The following is a 15,036-nucleotide window of genomic DNA, read 5'->3' on the forward strand; positions in this document are numbered from 1 at the left end:
CTAAGGTGCACCCAACCCCAAACACGGCTGGGGGCTCCTGGACACCCCATGGTCCCCTGGAAGCCCGGCCCAGCCCCGCAGGCACCGAGGCTGCTCCTGGCTGGAGCTGCAGCAGGAGCACAGAAAGGACAGTGCAGGCAGGACTGCAGCTCCACAGCAGCGTCTGGGGTGTGGGAGGGGACCCTGGGACCTGCAGGACACTTACTGAGTCAGAACTGAGTGATCTGCGCTACCAGCACTGCCCACACCTTTATATTCATAGATATAGATATATATATATATATATAAAATCTTCTTCCTGTGCCTTTAGAAAAGAAATGATTGATCCCAAATCCCCCAGCTGGTTTGTTCCCAGCTGTGGCCTCCCCAGCTGGAGCACTGGAGTGTTCTGTCCCTCTCCATGGCTGCCCCAGCAGCCCAAGCCCCCTGCCCAGCCCTGGCTGTCCCTGTTCCTGTGCCAGCCCAGCCCTGGCTGTCCCCTGCCAGTGCCAGCCCCAATCCTGGCTGTGCCCTGCCTGTGCCAGCCCAGCCCCTCTCTGCCAGCCTGTGCCCCCTCCCTGGCCCTTCCCTGGGCTCAGGGCAGTGCAGGAGCAGCCCGGCCCTTCCCACAGCTCCAGGGCACACGGGCACAGGGCCTGCCTTGCTGCAGGGGCACACGGGCACAGGTCCTGCCTTGCTGCAGTGCCACCAGGGCCCGGGCAGGGCTGGCACCCGCAGGAGGGGCCGCGGTGCCCACTGTCCCTGCCAGCTGGGACAGCCCCTCCTGGCACACAGCCCTGGCACCTGCAGGACCCAGCATCCCCACAGCATCCCCACACAGCCCAGAGCCATCCCTGCAGCTTTCCAGGGGGATCAGCACTCCTGTAACAGCCGAGAGCCTTGGGGAACACAGGAGGGACACAGCATCCCAACAAATGGAGTATTTCACTGATGGTGACTAAACCCAGAGACTGGGACACATTTACAGTGCCCCAGGGAGGGGGAAGGACTGGCAGGGGGACAGGAGAGAGACAGGGAGATGGATTTCTACTGTTCAGCCCTCAAAGGCCTGGAGAAGAAACAGGACATCCACAGACTAAAAAAATGCTCTTTTCTGAGCAAGTGCAGTTATAAGGAGAGAGCCAGAAAATCTTTAAGCAATATATATTGATATATATATACATATATATATATACACAGAGATATATATACACACATATATATATGCACATATATAAATACACATGCTTAAACTGCGGGGCCGAGCCGGGGCTCCGTGCTGTGCTCCTCCCTGCAGGCACACGGCTCCGAGCGGGCTGCAGAGGGACCGAGCCCTCCCCAGCCCGCCCTGCCTGCTCCGGGCCGCAGCAGCGTCCCCCGGGGCCGGCCTGGCTGTGCCCTTAAGGTTTTCAATTGTGTAAGACTCGGAGTTTACAAACAAAAGCGTTTGTCATTGTGCTTCCAGGACTGCAAAAGGATCGCTCCCCTACGACTAGAAATGTTAAGGTGAAATAGGCAAATTAGGCAGTACTAGAGATGGATTTTGGTTTTGGCGACCTACAAACAGTTATTATTGGGAGCTGCTGTTGTGTCCCTCGGGACGTGGCTCTAAGGTGCCCAGGCCGTGCGCCCTGCCCGCCCTACAGGTGGTACTTCCGCAGCAGTTCCGATTGCCAGGGGTGCTTCCTCTCGGGAAACCTGTCTGGGATTTTGATCTTGAGGAAATCCTGGATACATTTCTCCAGCTCCTCCTCAATGGAGAGCTTCTCCTTCACGGCTTTCTTCTTGCTGGCGTTGGACTCGCGGGAGCCGGAGGTGAGAGTCCGGAGCAGGTCGCTCTTCCTGCGGCTCTCGGCCTGCTGCAGCAGCTGCACCGGGCCCTTCTTGGCCCTGTCCAGAGTCTGGATGTTGGGCTGGCGCGTCACGGGCCCGCAGATGACGGTCTCCTGGGGGGAGCTGGCCTCGGACTGGCTGTCGCAGCTGGACGTGGACAGCTCGTTGCAGGACGTGCCGCTCTCGCCCTCCTTGTCGCCCTTGCCGTTCTTGCAGCAGCAGTCGCAGTGGGACGAGGACCAGCGGGAGGGCTCGCCTGCAGGGCACAGAGAGAGAGAGGGTGAGGGCAGCTCCACAGCCCACACAGCCCAGGACAGGCTGCTGGGCCTCCCTGGGCCGGCAGGGCAGCCAGGGCCACAGGGACCCTCGCAGGGACCTTCCCTGGACACAGCACACAGTGCTGGCACAGCTCCCCCAGCAGCAGCAGCAGCAGCAGCAGCAGCAGCAGCAGCAGCAGCAGGTTCCCTTAGCCTGGAGCTGCCAGGAGCAGCAAATCCCCTTAGCCTGGAGCTGCCAGGACCAGCAGCAGATCCCCTTACCCTGGGGCTCCCAGGACCAGCAGATCCCTGTTACCCTGAGCTCCCAGGACCAGCAGATCCCTGTTACCCTGGGGCTCCCAGGACCAGCAGGTCCCTGTTACCCTGAGCTCCCAGAGCAGCAGATCCCTGTTACCCTGAGCTCCCAGAGCAGCAGCAGATCCCTGTTACCCTGGAGCTCCCAGGAGCAGCAGGTCCCTGTTACCCTGGGGCTCCCAGGACCAGCAGATCCCTGTTACCCTGGGGCTCCCAGAGCAGCAGATCCCTGTTACCCTGAGCTCCCAGGACCAGCAGATCCCTGTTACCCTGGGGCTCCCAGAGCAGCAGATCCCTGTTACCCTGAGCTCCCAGGACCAGCAGATCCCTGTTACCCTGGGGCTCCCAGGACCAGCAGGTCCCTGTTACCCTGAGCTCCCAGAGCAGCAGATCCCTGTTACCCTGAGCTCCCAGAGCAGCAGCAGGTCCCTGTTACCCTGGGGCTCCCAGGACCAGCAGATCCCTGTTACCCTGGAGCTGCCAGGACCAGCAGCAGATCCCTGTTACCCTGGGGCTCCCAGCAGCAGATCCCTGTTACCCTGGGGCTCCCAGCAGCAGCAGCAGATCCCTGTTACCCTGGAGCTCCCAGAGCAGCAGGTCCCTGTTACCCTGAGCTCCCAGCAGCAGCAGATCCCTGTTCCAGCGCGTCCTTCAGTGGCAGAGCCCAGGAGGGAAGCCCAGGACAGTGACAATTCCCATCCTGCAGAGCAGGGCTGAGGCTGCTCTCCAGCTGGAGCCCTGCCCAGCTGCAGCAGTCTGTGACCAGGGCAGAGCTGGCAGCAGGCTCAGCTGTGGGACTCAGGTGATGTTTTTGCTGCCCCAGAGCCCCATTGAAAAATGGGGAAAAGGAGAGGAAAGTTGAAATAGATGTTGGTAGCAATTGAGAGCCCCTGGGGCTGGGAGCAGAGCCTGGGGAAGGGGCTGTGGGCACTGGGAGCCCCACTGGCACTGCCCTGCTCTCCTGTGCCTCCATCCTTACCCAGCCAGGAACACAGAGCACACAATTTACAGGAACAGCCAGAAAACCAGAAGCCAGGAAGCCTCCTCACCTCCTCCCTCGTCTCCCCTGTCAATGATGAAGGAGTCTCTCAGTCTGGGAGCTGCAGGGCTACTCTCATTAACAGACTCACTTCAAAGCTGCCCTGTGTCTCGTCTGAAAACAGTCAATAATGGCTAAACTGAACGTTTTTATCCATTTCTAGGCTTGGACAAAGGCATTATGAGCTGAGTCCCTGTAAAACCCTGACCCACGAGCTCTGAGAGCACTTCCAGGAGCTCCTCATTGCAGCTGGTACCCACACCCCACAGCACTGGGACAGCTCTGAGACCAGAGGGCTTTGTCCCAGCCGAGGAACAGAGCTCAAACCGTGCCTTGAGCCCCCAAAGCGACCCCAGATCCCCCTGCCGGGGCCCAGAGCACTGCTGGGATCATCAGTGAGCTCTGCAAGCCTGCACACAGTGCCCAGGCCATGGACAGCCTTGTCCCAGCTGGGACTCACAGGCTGCCACTCGGTCCCACCATGGTGTGGCTGGAAGGGATGTTTGTGTCATGGCACTGCCCCAGGCTCAGTGTGGGCAGGGGCAGCTCCACGGGCAGGGGGGACACCCCCAGGGGAAGGGGGACATTCCCCACGGGCAGGGACAGCCCCACAGACCAGGTTTGTCCAGGCTGGCTTTGAACACTCCCTGGGATGGGGCAGGCACAGCTCCGGGGATGGGGCAGGGATGGGACAGGAATGGGGCAGGGATGGGGCAGGTACAGCTCCAAGGATGGGGCAGGGATGGGACAGGAACAGCTCCAGGGATGGGGCAGGCACAGCTCCCAGGGACTGTGGGGAAGCAGAAGGGATGGAGCCGAGGTGGCAGCCGGGGCGCAGGGACCCAGCAGCTGCCGTCAGGCACAGCTACAGTGCAGACTTCATTAGCACAAAACAAGGCTTTTATAAGTCAATTAAGCCCTATTAGATGCTAATTCCTCTTAATGAATATTCACCAACAGTGGGCACCCCACGGGTGTGGCAGGAGACAGGAAGGATTTGCCCCAGTGACCAGCTCTGTGGGTGCCCAGGTGCCATGGCACAGGTGCCCCAATAGCCAGCACGGTGGTGCCAGGGCACAGGTGCCCCATAGCCAGGATGTTGGTGCCCAGGCACAGGTGCCCCCATAGCCAGCATGGTGGTGCCAGGGCACAGGTGCCCCATAGCCAGGATGTTGGTGCCCAGGCACAGGTGCCCCCATAGCCAGCACGGTGGTGCCAGGGCACAGGTGCCCCATAGCCAGGGTGTTGGTGCCAGGGCACAGGTGCCCCATAGCCAGGGTGTTGGTGCCAGGGCACAGGTGCCCCATAGCTGGCTATGGGGGATGTTGGTGCCATGGCACAGGTGCCCCATAGCCAGGGTGTTGGTGCCAGGGCACAGGTGCCCCATAGCTGGCTATGGGGGATGTTGGTGCCAGGGCACAGGTGCCCCATAGCCAGGGTGTTGGTGCCAGGGCACAGGTGCCCCCATAGCTGGCTATGGGGGGTGTTGGTGCCAGGGCACAGGTGCCCCATAGCTGGCTATGGGGGATGTTGGTGCCATGGCACAGGTGCCCCCATAGCCAGGGTGTTGGTGCCAGGGCACAGGTGGGCGGGTGGGGGCTCCAGGGCTGGGCCGGGCCAGCAGCAGCCCCTGGGAACCGGGGGTGCCCAGAGTGCCAGGGCAGTGCCCGGCTGCAGCCGCACACACGCACCCGCCCTCGGGGCTCTCGGGGCTCTCGCTGGCAGCCGGGGCCGAGGGGATTGAGGAGCGGCCCCGGAGCGCTCCCGGTGCCCGCAGGGCTGGGCGAGGAGGGGCTGAGCCCGAGGCTCGGCGGCAGCGAAGGAGCATCGGCTGCCTCAACCACAGCTCCCGTTAATTAATGTCTAAATGCTTTGAGATTCTTAGATAAAAGTGGCTAATTAATTCTGGCCTGGCTTTCCTGCTTTCCTCCCTGATCTCAGCACATTTCTCTCCCAGTGCCCTAATTATAATAATTATTATTAGAAGCTTCTGAAGCGGCAGCAGAGCCTCTGATGTATAATTGACACACAAGCCAGCAGCCACCCAGCTTTCCCCTTCTCCTCTCCCCCCTTCCCAGCCAGGCTGCAAGGAGGAAATGGGAAATCCCTGTGCAGGAGGACGGATGCTGTGAGAGAGCTGGGCAGGAGCTGGGGGGGACCAGAGCGACAAAAGCCAGGGAAGAGTGTTCATGGTGAGAGATGGGCCAGGGAAGAGTGTTCATGGTGAGGGATGGGCCAGGGAAGAGTGTTCATGGTGAGGGATGGGCCAGGGAAGAGTGTTCATGGTGAGGGGTGGGCCAGGGAAGAGTGTTCATGGTGAGGGATGGGCCAGGGAAGAGTGTTCATGGTGAGAGGTGGGCCAGGGAAGAGTGTTCATGGTGAGGGATGGGCCAGGGAAGAGTGTTCATGGTGAGAGGTGGGCCAGGGAAGAGTGTTCATGGTGAGGGGTGGGCCAGGAACTGCCCCAGATGGGCCAGGGAGTGCCCCATTGCACCCAGCTCTGATCGGGGCTGGGAGATGCTGAGCCTGGGATGAAGAGCCCAGCCCAGCCAGTCCTGGGGGCACAGGGCAGGGCTGGGGCTGGTGTCACGGCTGGGAAGGGACAATGTCCCCAGGCAGCAGCTCAGGCACAGCTGGTGCCTGGGTTTGAGGCACACAGGGATATTTTCTGTATCCAGATGCTCATTTACCTCTACGTGTGCGGCTGTACCAACCTCCCAGCCTGTGATCATCCCTTGAGACATTTCCCTACTGTTCTCAATCCACTCTGGTCCATTTATGTTGTCCTCTTACCTTTTATTCCTTCCCCTGCTCCTTCTGCTCCAGGGCTTTGTTGTTGGTTTGATTTATTTCTGTTTCTCGCTCCTTTTCTCCCTCCTGTCCCATGACTTTCACCTCTGCTCTGGGTTGTGCTGCCTCCTCCTCCTCCCTGTCTGTGCTCTGCAGGGGCTGATGGCAGCAGCTGATCCCCACTGGAGCAGTGAATGCCCAGGTGGGCAGGGCTGGCAGGGGGAGCAGCTCCCTGGCACCCCCATGGCACAGGAGCCCTGTCACTGCTGTGCCTGCAGCCCTGGCACCCCCTGTGCCCTCTCACAGCCAGGGATGCAGTGCTGGAGCTCTCAGACCCATCCCTGCAGCCCTGTGCCCTCTCTGTGCCCTCTCAGACCCATCCCTGCAGCCCTGGCATCCTCTGTGCCCCCTCTGTGCCCTCTCACAGCCAGGGATGCAGTGCTGGAGCTCTCAGACCCATCCCTGCAGCCCTGGCATCCTCTGTGCCCCCTCTGTGCCCTCTCACAGCCAGGGATGCAGTGCTGGAGCTCTCAGACCCATCCCTGCAGCCCTGGCACCCCCTGTGCCCATCCCCATTGTCCAGGGGCTCGGTCCAAGCTGGGTTTGCCCCGGGGCTGAGGACAGGGTGGCACTGGTGCGGTGCCAGTTTGGTGTGGGGCTGGCACTGGGGTGTGCCCAGCGCCTCTGGGGCTGCATCCAGGTGGGAATTGAGGGGTTGGGATTGGTGAGAGACCAAGCTCTAACTGGGGTTGTAATAAATACAATCTGACTTGGTAACAGGCCGGGTTTCTCAGCAGAAAATGCCCCTGTCTAAATAAAACTACCCAGGGGAAGTGAGGAATGCTGAGAAACCGCAGGCACTGACGGCTCCAGGAGCTGTCCTGGCAGCAGGACAGACGCCCTGGGATTTATTTTGCTTTTATTTGCGTTTAGGATCAAGCATCTGCAGTAAAATCTCAGCGAGAGACAATGCTGGGAAGGACTTGGCAGTGGCACCATTGGTCTGAGCCCTCCCAGATGCTCAAAGGCAGCAGGGAAGGGGAGAGGGATGGGGGAGAGGAGGGAACTGGGGAGGAAGGAACCAAGGAGGGAAGGGAACGGGCAGAGCCTGTGGCTGTCCCAGCCCTCTTAGGAAGCTCACACCCATTTTACCCTTCTGGGGGCAGCTGGGGACACCTGGATGCTGCCATCTGATTTGAATTCAACTGAAACTGAAATTAAAATTTAAAACTTCTAGTTCGAAGTGTTTTCCATTTAAATATTCTGAGCTTGCCAACCCCATATAAAGGCCAGAATTGCTCCCTGGTCTGCCTTGCCCATGCACAGGGATTTCCAGCCAGTGCCCAGCAGCACACACACTTCCATCAGGAGTCCCCAGCACATTGCCAGCTCACCAGCACTCCTGCAATCTTCCCTAAAACACTTGGTTCTGGAAGTGAACTGCTGTGAGAGTATCAGATTTGTTTGAAAATAAAAATAATTTCCCCAAATGGTGAAGAAAAAGAGACCTGGTGTTAAAATACCAGAAGGCATATCAAATGAGCCAAAATATTTATGTAGGGATCTTCTCAAAGTAACATGTGATGGAGCTCAAATTTGGAGAGGAGGAGCAGCCTGGAGTGTGAGCAGCAGGACGGGAGGGGAGCAGCTGCTGCTCATCCCTGGGAGCTGGGGGCACCCCAGGCCTCCCAGACAGCTCCTCCACGGCGCCCTCACCCCTGGGCTGTGCAGGGAACATTCTGGACTGCGCTGCTGCCCCGAGCCGGCCGTACCTGCACAGCCAAGCCCTGCCCGTGAGCAGTGCCTGCAGGAACACCCCAGTGCTGCTGGCTGCCCTGCCTGGGGCTCCCCTTTCCCAGCACGTGAACAGAAACAATATTTGGCCATCGGGACTGAGGCATGTCAGTGTATTTTCCTCTGGGAAAATGCTGTTATATGAAAACCTGGCACTCCAGCTTTCTTCTGCCCACAGCCTGTGCTCTTTCTGTTCTGCCAAGCAGCTCCAGCCTGGGTGGGTTTGGAGCACAGAGAACTCACAGCTGCCACTATTTGCATCTTTCATCTTCCAGTTCTGCCTTGCCTCCTCAAATTTAAGACTTTTCTGGGTATTTCTTGATTCATCAATGCCATATTAACCCAGCACCTCAGCACAGCCTTTCCTTTTGCTCTCCGTTACTTTCAATTTATGCTCAAGACCTTGAAAGTGAAGTTTGATGGAAAGACAGCAGTCAGGGCTAAGGAGCAGGGGTTTTCCTTGTCCTCCCTGGAGTGACCCTGGCCCTGCAGGGGCACCCACAGAGCCACAGCCCAGGGACTGATCACAACCTGGGTGAGCCCTGGGCCTGCAGGGGCACCCACAGAGCCCCTGCTCAGCCAGCAGAGCAGCAGACACAGCCCAGGGCGTGATCAGGATCATGGGTTGAAGCTCTTATTAAGGGAGATACTCCACCCATGCATTAATTAAAGCACAGGTAGGAGCACGTTGCTCTGGATGATCACAAAACAGGTCCCCTGAGGCTGCCCCAGCTCTGGAGCTGCTGCAGGAGCTTTGCAGCAATGCAGGGTGAGGGCACTTCCAGGGCTGGGAGCCCACAGCCTCCCTGGCAATGCAGGGATATTTCCATACCTGGATGGACCCCCCAGCTCACATTAAATGAGCCCCACTTTGGACACCTGCTTTAATTAGCAAAGCCAGCGAGTTTATTGCTCCTGCTTCTCGAAGACCTGTGTGAGAAACTGCTGACAGATGGCTGTGGTGATGTGGGAGCCAGAATTCTTGAATTTTTGGAAATTAGAGCTCATGAACTCAAAAATGCTCTGGAGATCCGAAGCTATCGTGTCAGCCTATGTTGTTCCAATTAATTGCAATCAATCGCTAATTGAGAGCTATTTTAAGACTTGTCATTACTCTGAACATAATGGAGAATAAATTGCATGTTCCCCTTTACCCCACCACAAATGACAGCAGTGCAAGGAAAGCTCAGCAAACAGAGGGAGAAGAGGAGCAGGAGCCCTGATTTCCTCCTGTCCCCTGGCAGGAGCAATGGCACAGCAGCTCTGGGCTCACAGGGGAGGGGATCAGGGCTGGGACAAGGGGCACAGGCAGTGCCTGGGGCTCCCCCCAGCACTCACTGAGATGGCAGCTCTGATCTCTGATACTGCTCTGTTTAATGAGCTGCAGCTCAGTTTTCTCTGAGATCCCTCCCAAGCCAAGCTGTGATTCCACGCCAGCCCTGGGGATGGGTTTGCTGGGGGCTGCACTTTGGTTGGGCTTTCCAGGGCCCCAAATCCTGCCAGGGCTGTTGTGGTGTGAGAGTGCAACGGCCCCAGTAGGTGCTCAGCAGCAGGCTGGGGTGTGCTGCAGAGCTGGGCAGGCAGCCCTGCAGGGCCAGGGCTCAGGGACAGCCAGGCTGTCACTCACTGTCACCCTGGCATGGCCACCAGCCTGACAGGCCCGTCGCTGATGGCACGGAGGGAAACCCCCAGCCTGAGAGATAACCAGCTCTTAAATGAGGAGCTTCTGCTAGCAGCCAGCCAGTAAGGTGGTTTTTAATCCAGCTACAGTTCTGCTGTCTTTTCATGACATTTTATTCTGGATACAGCTGGAACAAACCCAGCTCTCCTTCTAAAAGGCTCAAGTTTCACTTTTCCCCCCCGATGATTTAATGCCATACTCTCTTCCCTTTCATCTCCCACCTGGTCCTCATCTCCTCTACAGATAAATCTGTGTCTCCTTGGTCCTGCTGGTGGCCTCTGTGTGCCACCATCACATGGAGAAATTCACCCCGTTCACCTCTCGTCTGTTCTGTTCTTGCAGTCGCTCCAGTTTCTCCTCTCTCATCTCTTACTCTCAGTATCAAGTGATCTGCTATTCTTGGAGCATCCTCCCGTTGTCCCTTTGTCTCTGCTCCGGTGCTGTTCCCAAAAGTCACCCTTGCCAGGAGCTGCTCTCAGGGCTCCTGGCCAGCCCTCCCGGGCTCTGCAGTCCCCTTCTCCTCAGGGCTGCCCCTTCCCTTCCCTTCCCTTCCCTTCCCTTCCCTTCCCTTCCCTTCCCTTCCCTTCCCTTCCCTTCCCTTCCCTTCCCTTCCCTTCCCTTCCCTTCCCTTCCCTTCCCTTCCCTTCCCTTCCCTTCCCTTCCCTTCCCTTCCCTTCCCTTCCCTTCCCTTCCCTTCCCTCAGCAGGGCTCACCATGCTATCAATCAATAATTGAGCTGTATAACAGGGCTAGCAATCAATAATTAAGCTTTATAGCAGGCAGCGAGCTGTTAAACACACGACTGAAGTGACTCTGCTGAAAAAGGCTGCTGCTGGGAGGAGTTTGGTTGAATTTAGAGCAAATATTGCTAAAGGTGAGTGAATGCAGCCCTGCTGCTCCCCCTGGCACTCAGGGGTGGCTGGGCAGCACCTGGGAGGAGGGGATCCAGTGCCAGGCTGGGCTGAACCCCCAGAGGGGTCTGGGGTCTGCAGGGACAGGAACCCCCATGAGGGGTCTGGGGTCTGCAGGGACAGGAACCCCCATGAGGGGTGTGGGGTCTGCAGGGACCCCCATGAGGGGTCTGGGGTCTGCAGGCGCCCCCCGTTCCTGGCACACCCACCCCACTGCACAGCTCAGTGCCCGTGCTGGGTGCCACATGAAGGGGGCAGAGGGGCACAGCAGCTCTGGCAGCTCTGCCAGGGGTACCCCAGGCCTGGCAGGGTCTGTCCCACCTGGACTGGCCAGAGCCACGCGTGAAGCATGGGGAGCACGGGGCACAGAGCAGCTCCAGCCCACCTTGAGCTGCTGTTTCTGCCCTGCCCCGTTCAGCCCCGTGCTGGCACTGCCCCGGGGCTGGCAGGGCCAGCAGGAGCAGCTGCTCCTGGCTGGGCACAGGGACATGATGGATGTCCCTATTACAGAGGGACACGGACCGTGGCTGCTGCACCTGGGCACAGGGACGGGGGCAAGGGCAGCAGAGCAGCCAGAACGGCTCTGCTGAGACACCCAGCTGAAAAAGATGCTCATGAAAACAATTACTTTGGAAATTACTTCCCTCTTCCCTGCTCAAAGCCATTACTGATCTCCTAATTGGAGGTTGCTGTGAGGGGAGCATCAGCCTCCTCCCCAGACAGTGAGGGATGGGACAAGGGAAAATGGCCCCAGGGTGCCCCAGGGGAGGCTCAGATTGCATTGCTGGGAGAATTTCCTTACTGAAAGACTGGCTAAGCATTGGAGCAGGCTGTCCGGGGAAGTGGTGGGGTCCCCATCCCTGGAAGTGTCCCAGGCCAGGTTGGATGGGGCTTGGAGCAACCTGGAATAGTGGAAGGTGTCCCTGCCCACAGCAGGGGTGGGAACAAATCGATATTCAGGACCCTTCCAACCCAAACCGTGCTGGGTTCTGTGGTTCCACGGGCAGGGCTGGCCCAGCAGTGCCCAGCAGTGCCCCAGGGCAGTTTGTCCCCGGGGATGACTGTGGCATTTCCCCTGGCCACGGCTCTGACAGACAGCTTGGGCCTGGCTGCCCTTCCCTCAGCCCCAAAGCAGCTGTGTTTGCTGAGCAGCCCTGAGGATGAGGCTGTGCCCTGGCAGGGGCAGCAGAGGCTCCTGCAGTGGGGCAGCGGTGCCAGCTTGGGCAGCAGGGACATGGGGACAGTGCCTGGTGCCCCTGCCCGGGCGGCCTGTGCCCAGCTGCCCCTGCTCCTGCCCCTGCCCCTGCCATAGAACCAGAGAGGCTGAGGGCCAGAGGAGCTGCTGGTGATGGATTCCCTGGAGCACGATGCCAGGCAGAGCTGCTGCTGCTGGCAGAGGAAGGGAGGGATGCTCTGAGCCCTTGGAGCTCCACAGGTGGAGCTGAACTCTGTGTTGGGAAGGGAGGGATGCTCTGAGCCCTTGGAGCTCTGCAGATGGGGCTGAGCTCTCTGTTGGGAAGGGAGGGATGCTCTGAGCCCCCTGTGAGCACAGGTGGAGCTGGGCTCTGTGCAGGGCTGGCACTTTTCTGGGACTATCAGATATCCCTTTCCATAGGGGCACAGGCTCCATTTTTATGAGCTATTTAAGACACCCTCTCTGGAAGTTTTCTTATTTTTTCCCTGTCTGAAGCTCATAAACTGGGCTTCTGCTCTACAGAGATAAATTTGATTTATGTGAGAAACATTCCCAGGCACAGTGGGCTTTGCCTTAAACCCTGTATCTCGCTGTTCAGTGGTGCTGTGGCTTAGCTTGGTTTATTTTCTATCCTCTAAGTGGTGAATTGAACTTTCAGAAATGAATGGTTTGGTTTATCTGATTTAGCATCTTGAGCAAAGCACTTTTGCATCAAATAAACGCAGGCAGTGGGAGACCCTCCAGACACTACTTCATTCCAAACATTTTCAGCACCGCTTTCAAGACCAATTAAGTTTCCCATGCCTGGGCAATCCCAAATGCTCTGGGATCAGAAGCTTTTCCCTCCTGTGGAGGGTTTGAGGGGATGAAGTGGGGCAGGGGCAGCACCAGGGTGCTGGGCAGGGACCCGAGAGCCCAAAACCACCCAGCTCCATCTGAGAGCCCAACACCACCCAGCTCCATCTGCCTGTGCAAGCTCTGGAAAGGATGAAAGCAGAGGGCAGGTTAGGCTGAGGTGCCCCTTTGCTCTGAATTCACACAGGGATGCAGGGAGGGGATGGGCAATTCCTGAACGTGGAGCAGGGCTGGACATTTCCAAGCTCAGGGATTCTGGGATTTGACTGGAAAATGAAGGTAATTACAGCAGGTGGATCCACGGGTGGCACCCAGCAGCACCCAAGAAATGAGCTGAGCTTAGCAAGGCCTGGCAGGGCAGTGCTGTGCCCATCCCTCACCCAGACAGGTCCATGGGAGCTGTGCTGCTTTAGGGAAGCAGAGCATTCAGCTGCTCTAATCACACCAATTGCTCCAGACATTTCCTTCCCCCCTTCCCTCCCGCACCCTCCTGGGCCCTTTTGCCATCAAATCAGCCACAGAAACGAAGTCATTTGGCCAGGGAAGGAGCCTGTTAAGGGAGCGAGGCAGCTCAAGAAAGCACAGAGCCCAAGCAGGTCCTGCCAGCCCAGTCCTGACAGACAGACTGAGCCCAGCAGGACAGAGGGGCCTTCACTGCTGGGGAAGGGTGCAAGCCCCAGCAGCCCATGGTTCAAAAGCCCTCCCTGAAGCCAGCCCCAGCCATAAGGAGATGGTCCAGAGCTCGTTTTTGGGAGGCATCTCTGGATGCTGACACCGGGAGCAGCTGCTCAGGTCTCACCCATTGCTTTATTTCAGCTTTATCTGGTGAACACCACATGCTGCAGCCTAGTTCCTTTGCTGGGGAAAGATAAATTGCACTGTAAATGCATGTGTGACCTGCTGGTCAAGAGGCTCATTGTGGTGTTTTATGGTCATTATTTATTGACCAGCTGTGAGGTCTGAATCTGGTGCTTGGAGCTCTCAGAACCAGGCTGGAGCTTCAGGGGGTGCAGGGTCTGGGCCCCAAGGGCTGCACCAGCCCCATCCCAGCCTCCCTGCTTGGCCAAAACCACATCCAGCCAGCAGAGAGCCCACGTGTGAGCACAGAGGTGGGAAGACTGGCTTTTGGCAAATGTTCAAATGAATATTGTATGTGTTGTGTTAGAAAATTGTATATCTAGATATACAATTGTACTAATTTTCTTAAGTAGTGTGTTAAATGTGGTTTTAGGTTATAACAAAATGTTAAAATAGAAACTGTGCTGTGTAAGATACTTTTTTAAAAGAAAGGACTCACAGTGAGATAGCAGCCACAGGACACCTGAGTGTTTCAGAGAAAGGGAATTCATTGCTCCATTAGCAGGAGAAATGAACTTCTGCCTGCCTTGCTCAGCCCTGAAGAGCTGCCAGGATTCAGAGGAAGAAGCTGACACTGCCCAGACAGAATCCTGTGTTGGAATGGAATTGATGCATCATGGATGAGGTGTGTGAATGTGCATCAGGCTGTTGCTTTTAAGGGTTAATCCTCTGTTAACGTGGGTCCTTTTTCGGGTTTATGCTGCCCAGAAAAGGTACCCAGACTGTCTGTAACTCTTTGTTTCTGTTGTCTCATATTGTCCTAATTCAAATTGTCCAAAATTTTTATTACTCTAATTATATTGCTATTTTTATAACCATTTTATTACTAATAAACTTTTAAAATGTTAAAAACAGGTGATTGGTGTTTTTCACAGGGCAGCCAAGCAGCTTTGTGCCAGGAGGAAGCACCTTTAGTACCAGGTTAGGGTCTGGGGTGCTCCTGGAGGTGCTGGGCCTGGCAGGGTTCATCTGCTCTCTGGGGCTTGGTATTGTATTTCTCTCTCAAATTTAACCTATTGCCTTCAAAAAACGGAACAAACTCTTACTCGACGTGGGAGATTAATCTGTAACACAAAATATTTAATTAATGGAGTGAAATTTCATTTCATGGGTACTTGCATTTGTGCTGTGATAAGCAGTGCCCAGAGGTCGGGGATTCACCAGCGACAAAGGAATCGTTCGTCTGCATCGCAGTCAAGCACAGCAAATACCCAAGGAGCATTTTGGCATGGGCTGTAATGTTTGCTGTATTAGTCCTGTACATGAATAATTTACAGCTAAAGGTCTGTCTCGTTGCCATCACCAAATCAAAAGCCATTTGCTCCAGTTATGATATCACAGTGACAGCTTGGCTCCGGCGGTTCCCATCCTGCCAGCTGATGGATTTCCCTGAGTTTAGGAGATTTCTCTTACATATTAAGCAGCAATGAAATTAAAAGCAGCATTAGCAGTATCTGGGGCAGAGGCTCCTGTTTGGCTGGGATCAGTCACACTTTGGTGAGCAGGAGCTGAGCTGAGCTGGCACCTGG

General features: G+C 56.9%; 1 protein-coding gene across 2 annotated transcripts in view; it reads right to left on the reverse strand.

Moving 5' to 3' along the window:
• KCTD16 (potassium channel tetramerization domain containing 16) overlaps positions 1 to 15,036 on the reverse strand; it is a 66,220-nt gene that overhangs the window by 4,767 nt on the left and 46,417 nt on the right. For both annotated transcript variants that reach the window (XM_066560354.1, XM_066560356.1), the window contains exon 3: positions 1 to 2,068. This exon is cut by the window's left edge and continues 4,767 nt beyond it. In XM_066560354.1, coding sequence (XP_066416451.1) covers positions 1,620 to 2,068 — 449 coding nt within the window. In that variant the 3' untranslated portion in view covers positions 1 to 1,619. The remainder of the gene's footprint in view (positions 2,069 to 15,036) is intronic.

Source organism: Molothrus aeneus, chromosome 15, assembly GCF_037042795.1.
Source record: "Molothrus aeneus isolate 106 chromosome 15, BPBGC_Maene_1.0, whole genome shotgun sequence".
In the NCBI taxonomy this organism is placed as follows: Eukaryota; Metazoa; Chordata; class Aves; order Passeriformes; family Icteridae; genus Molothrus; species Molothrus aeneus.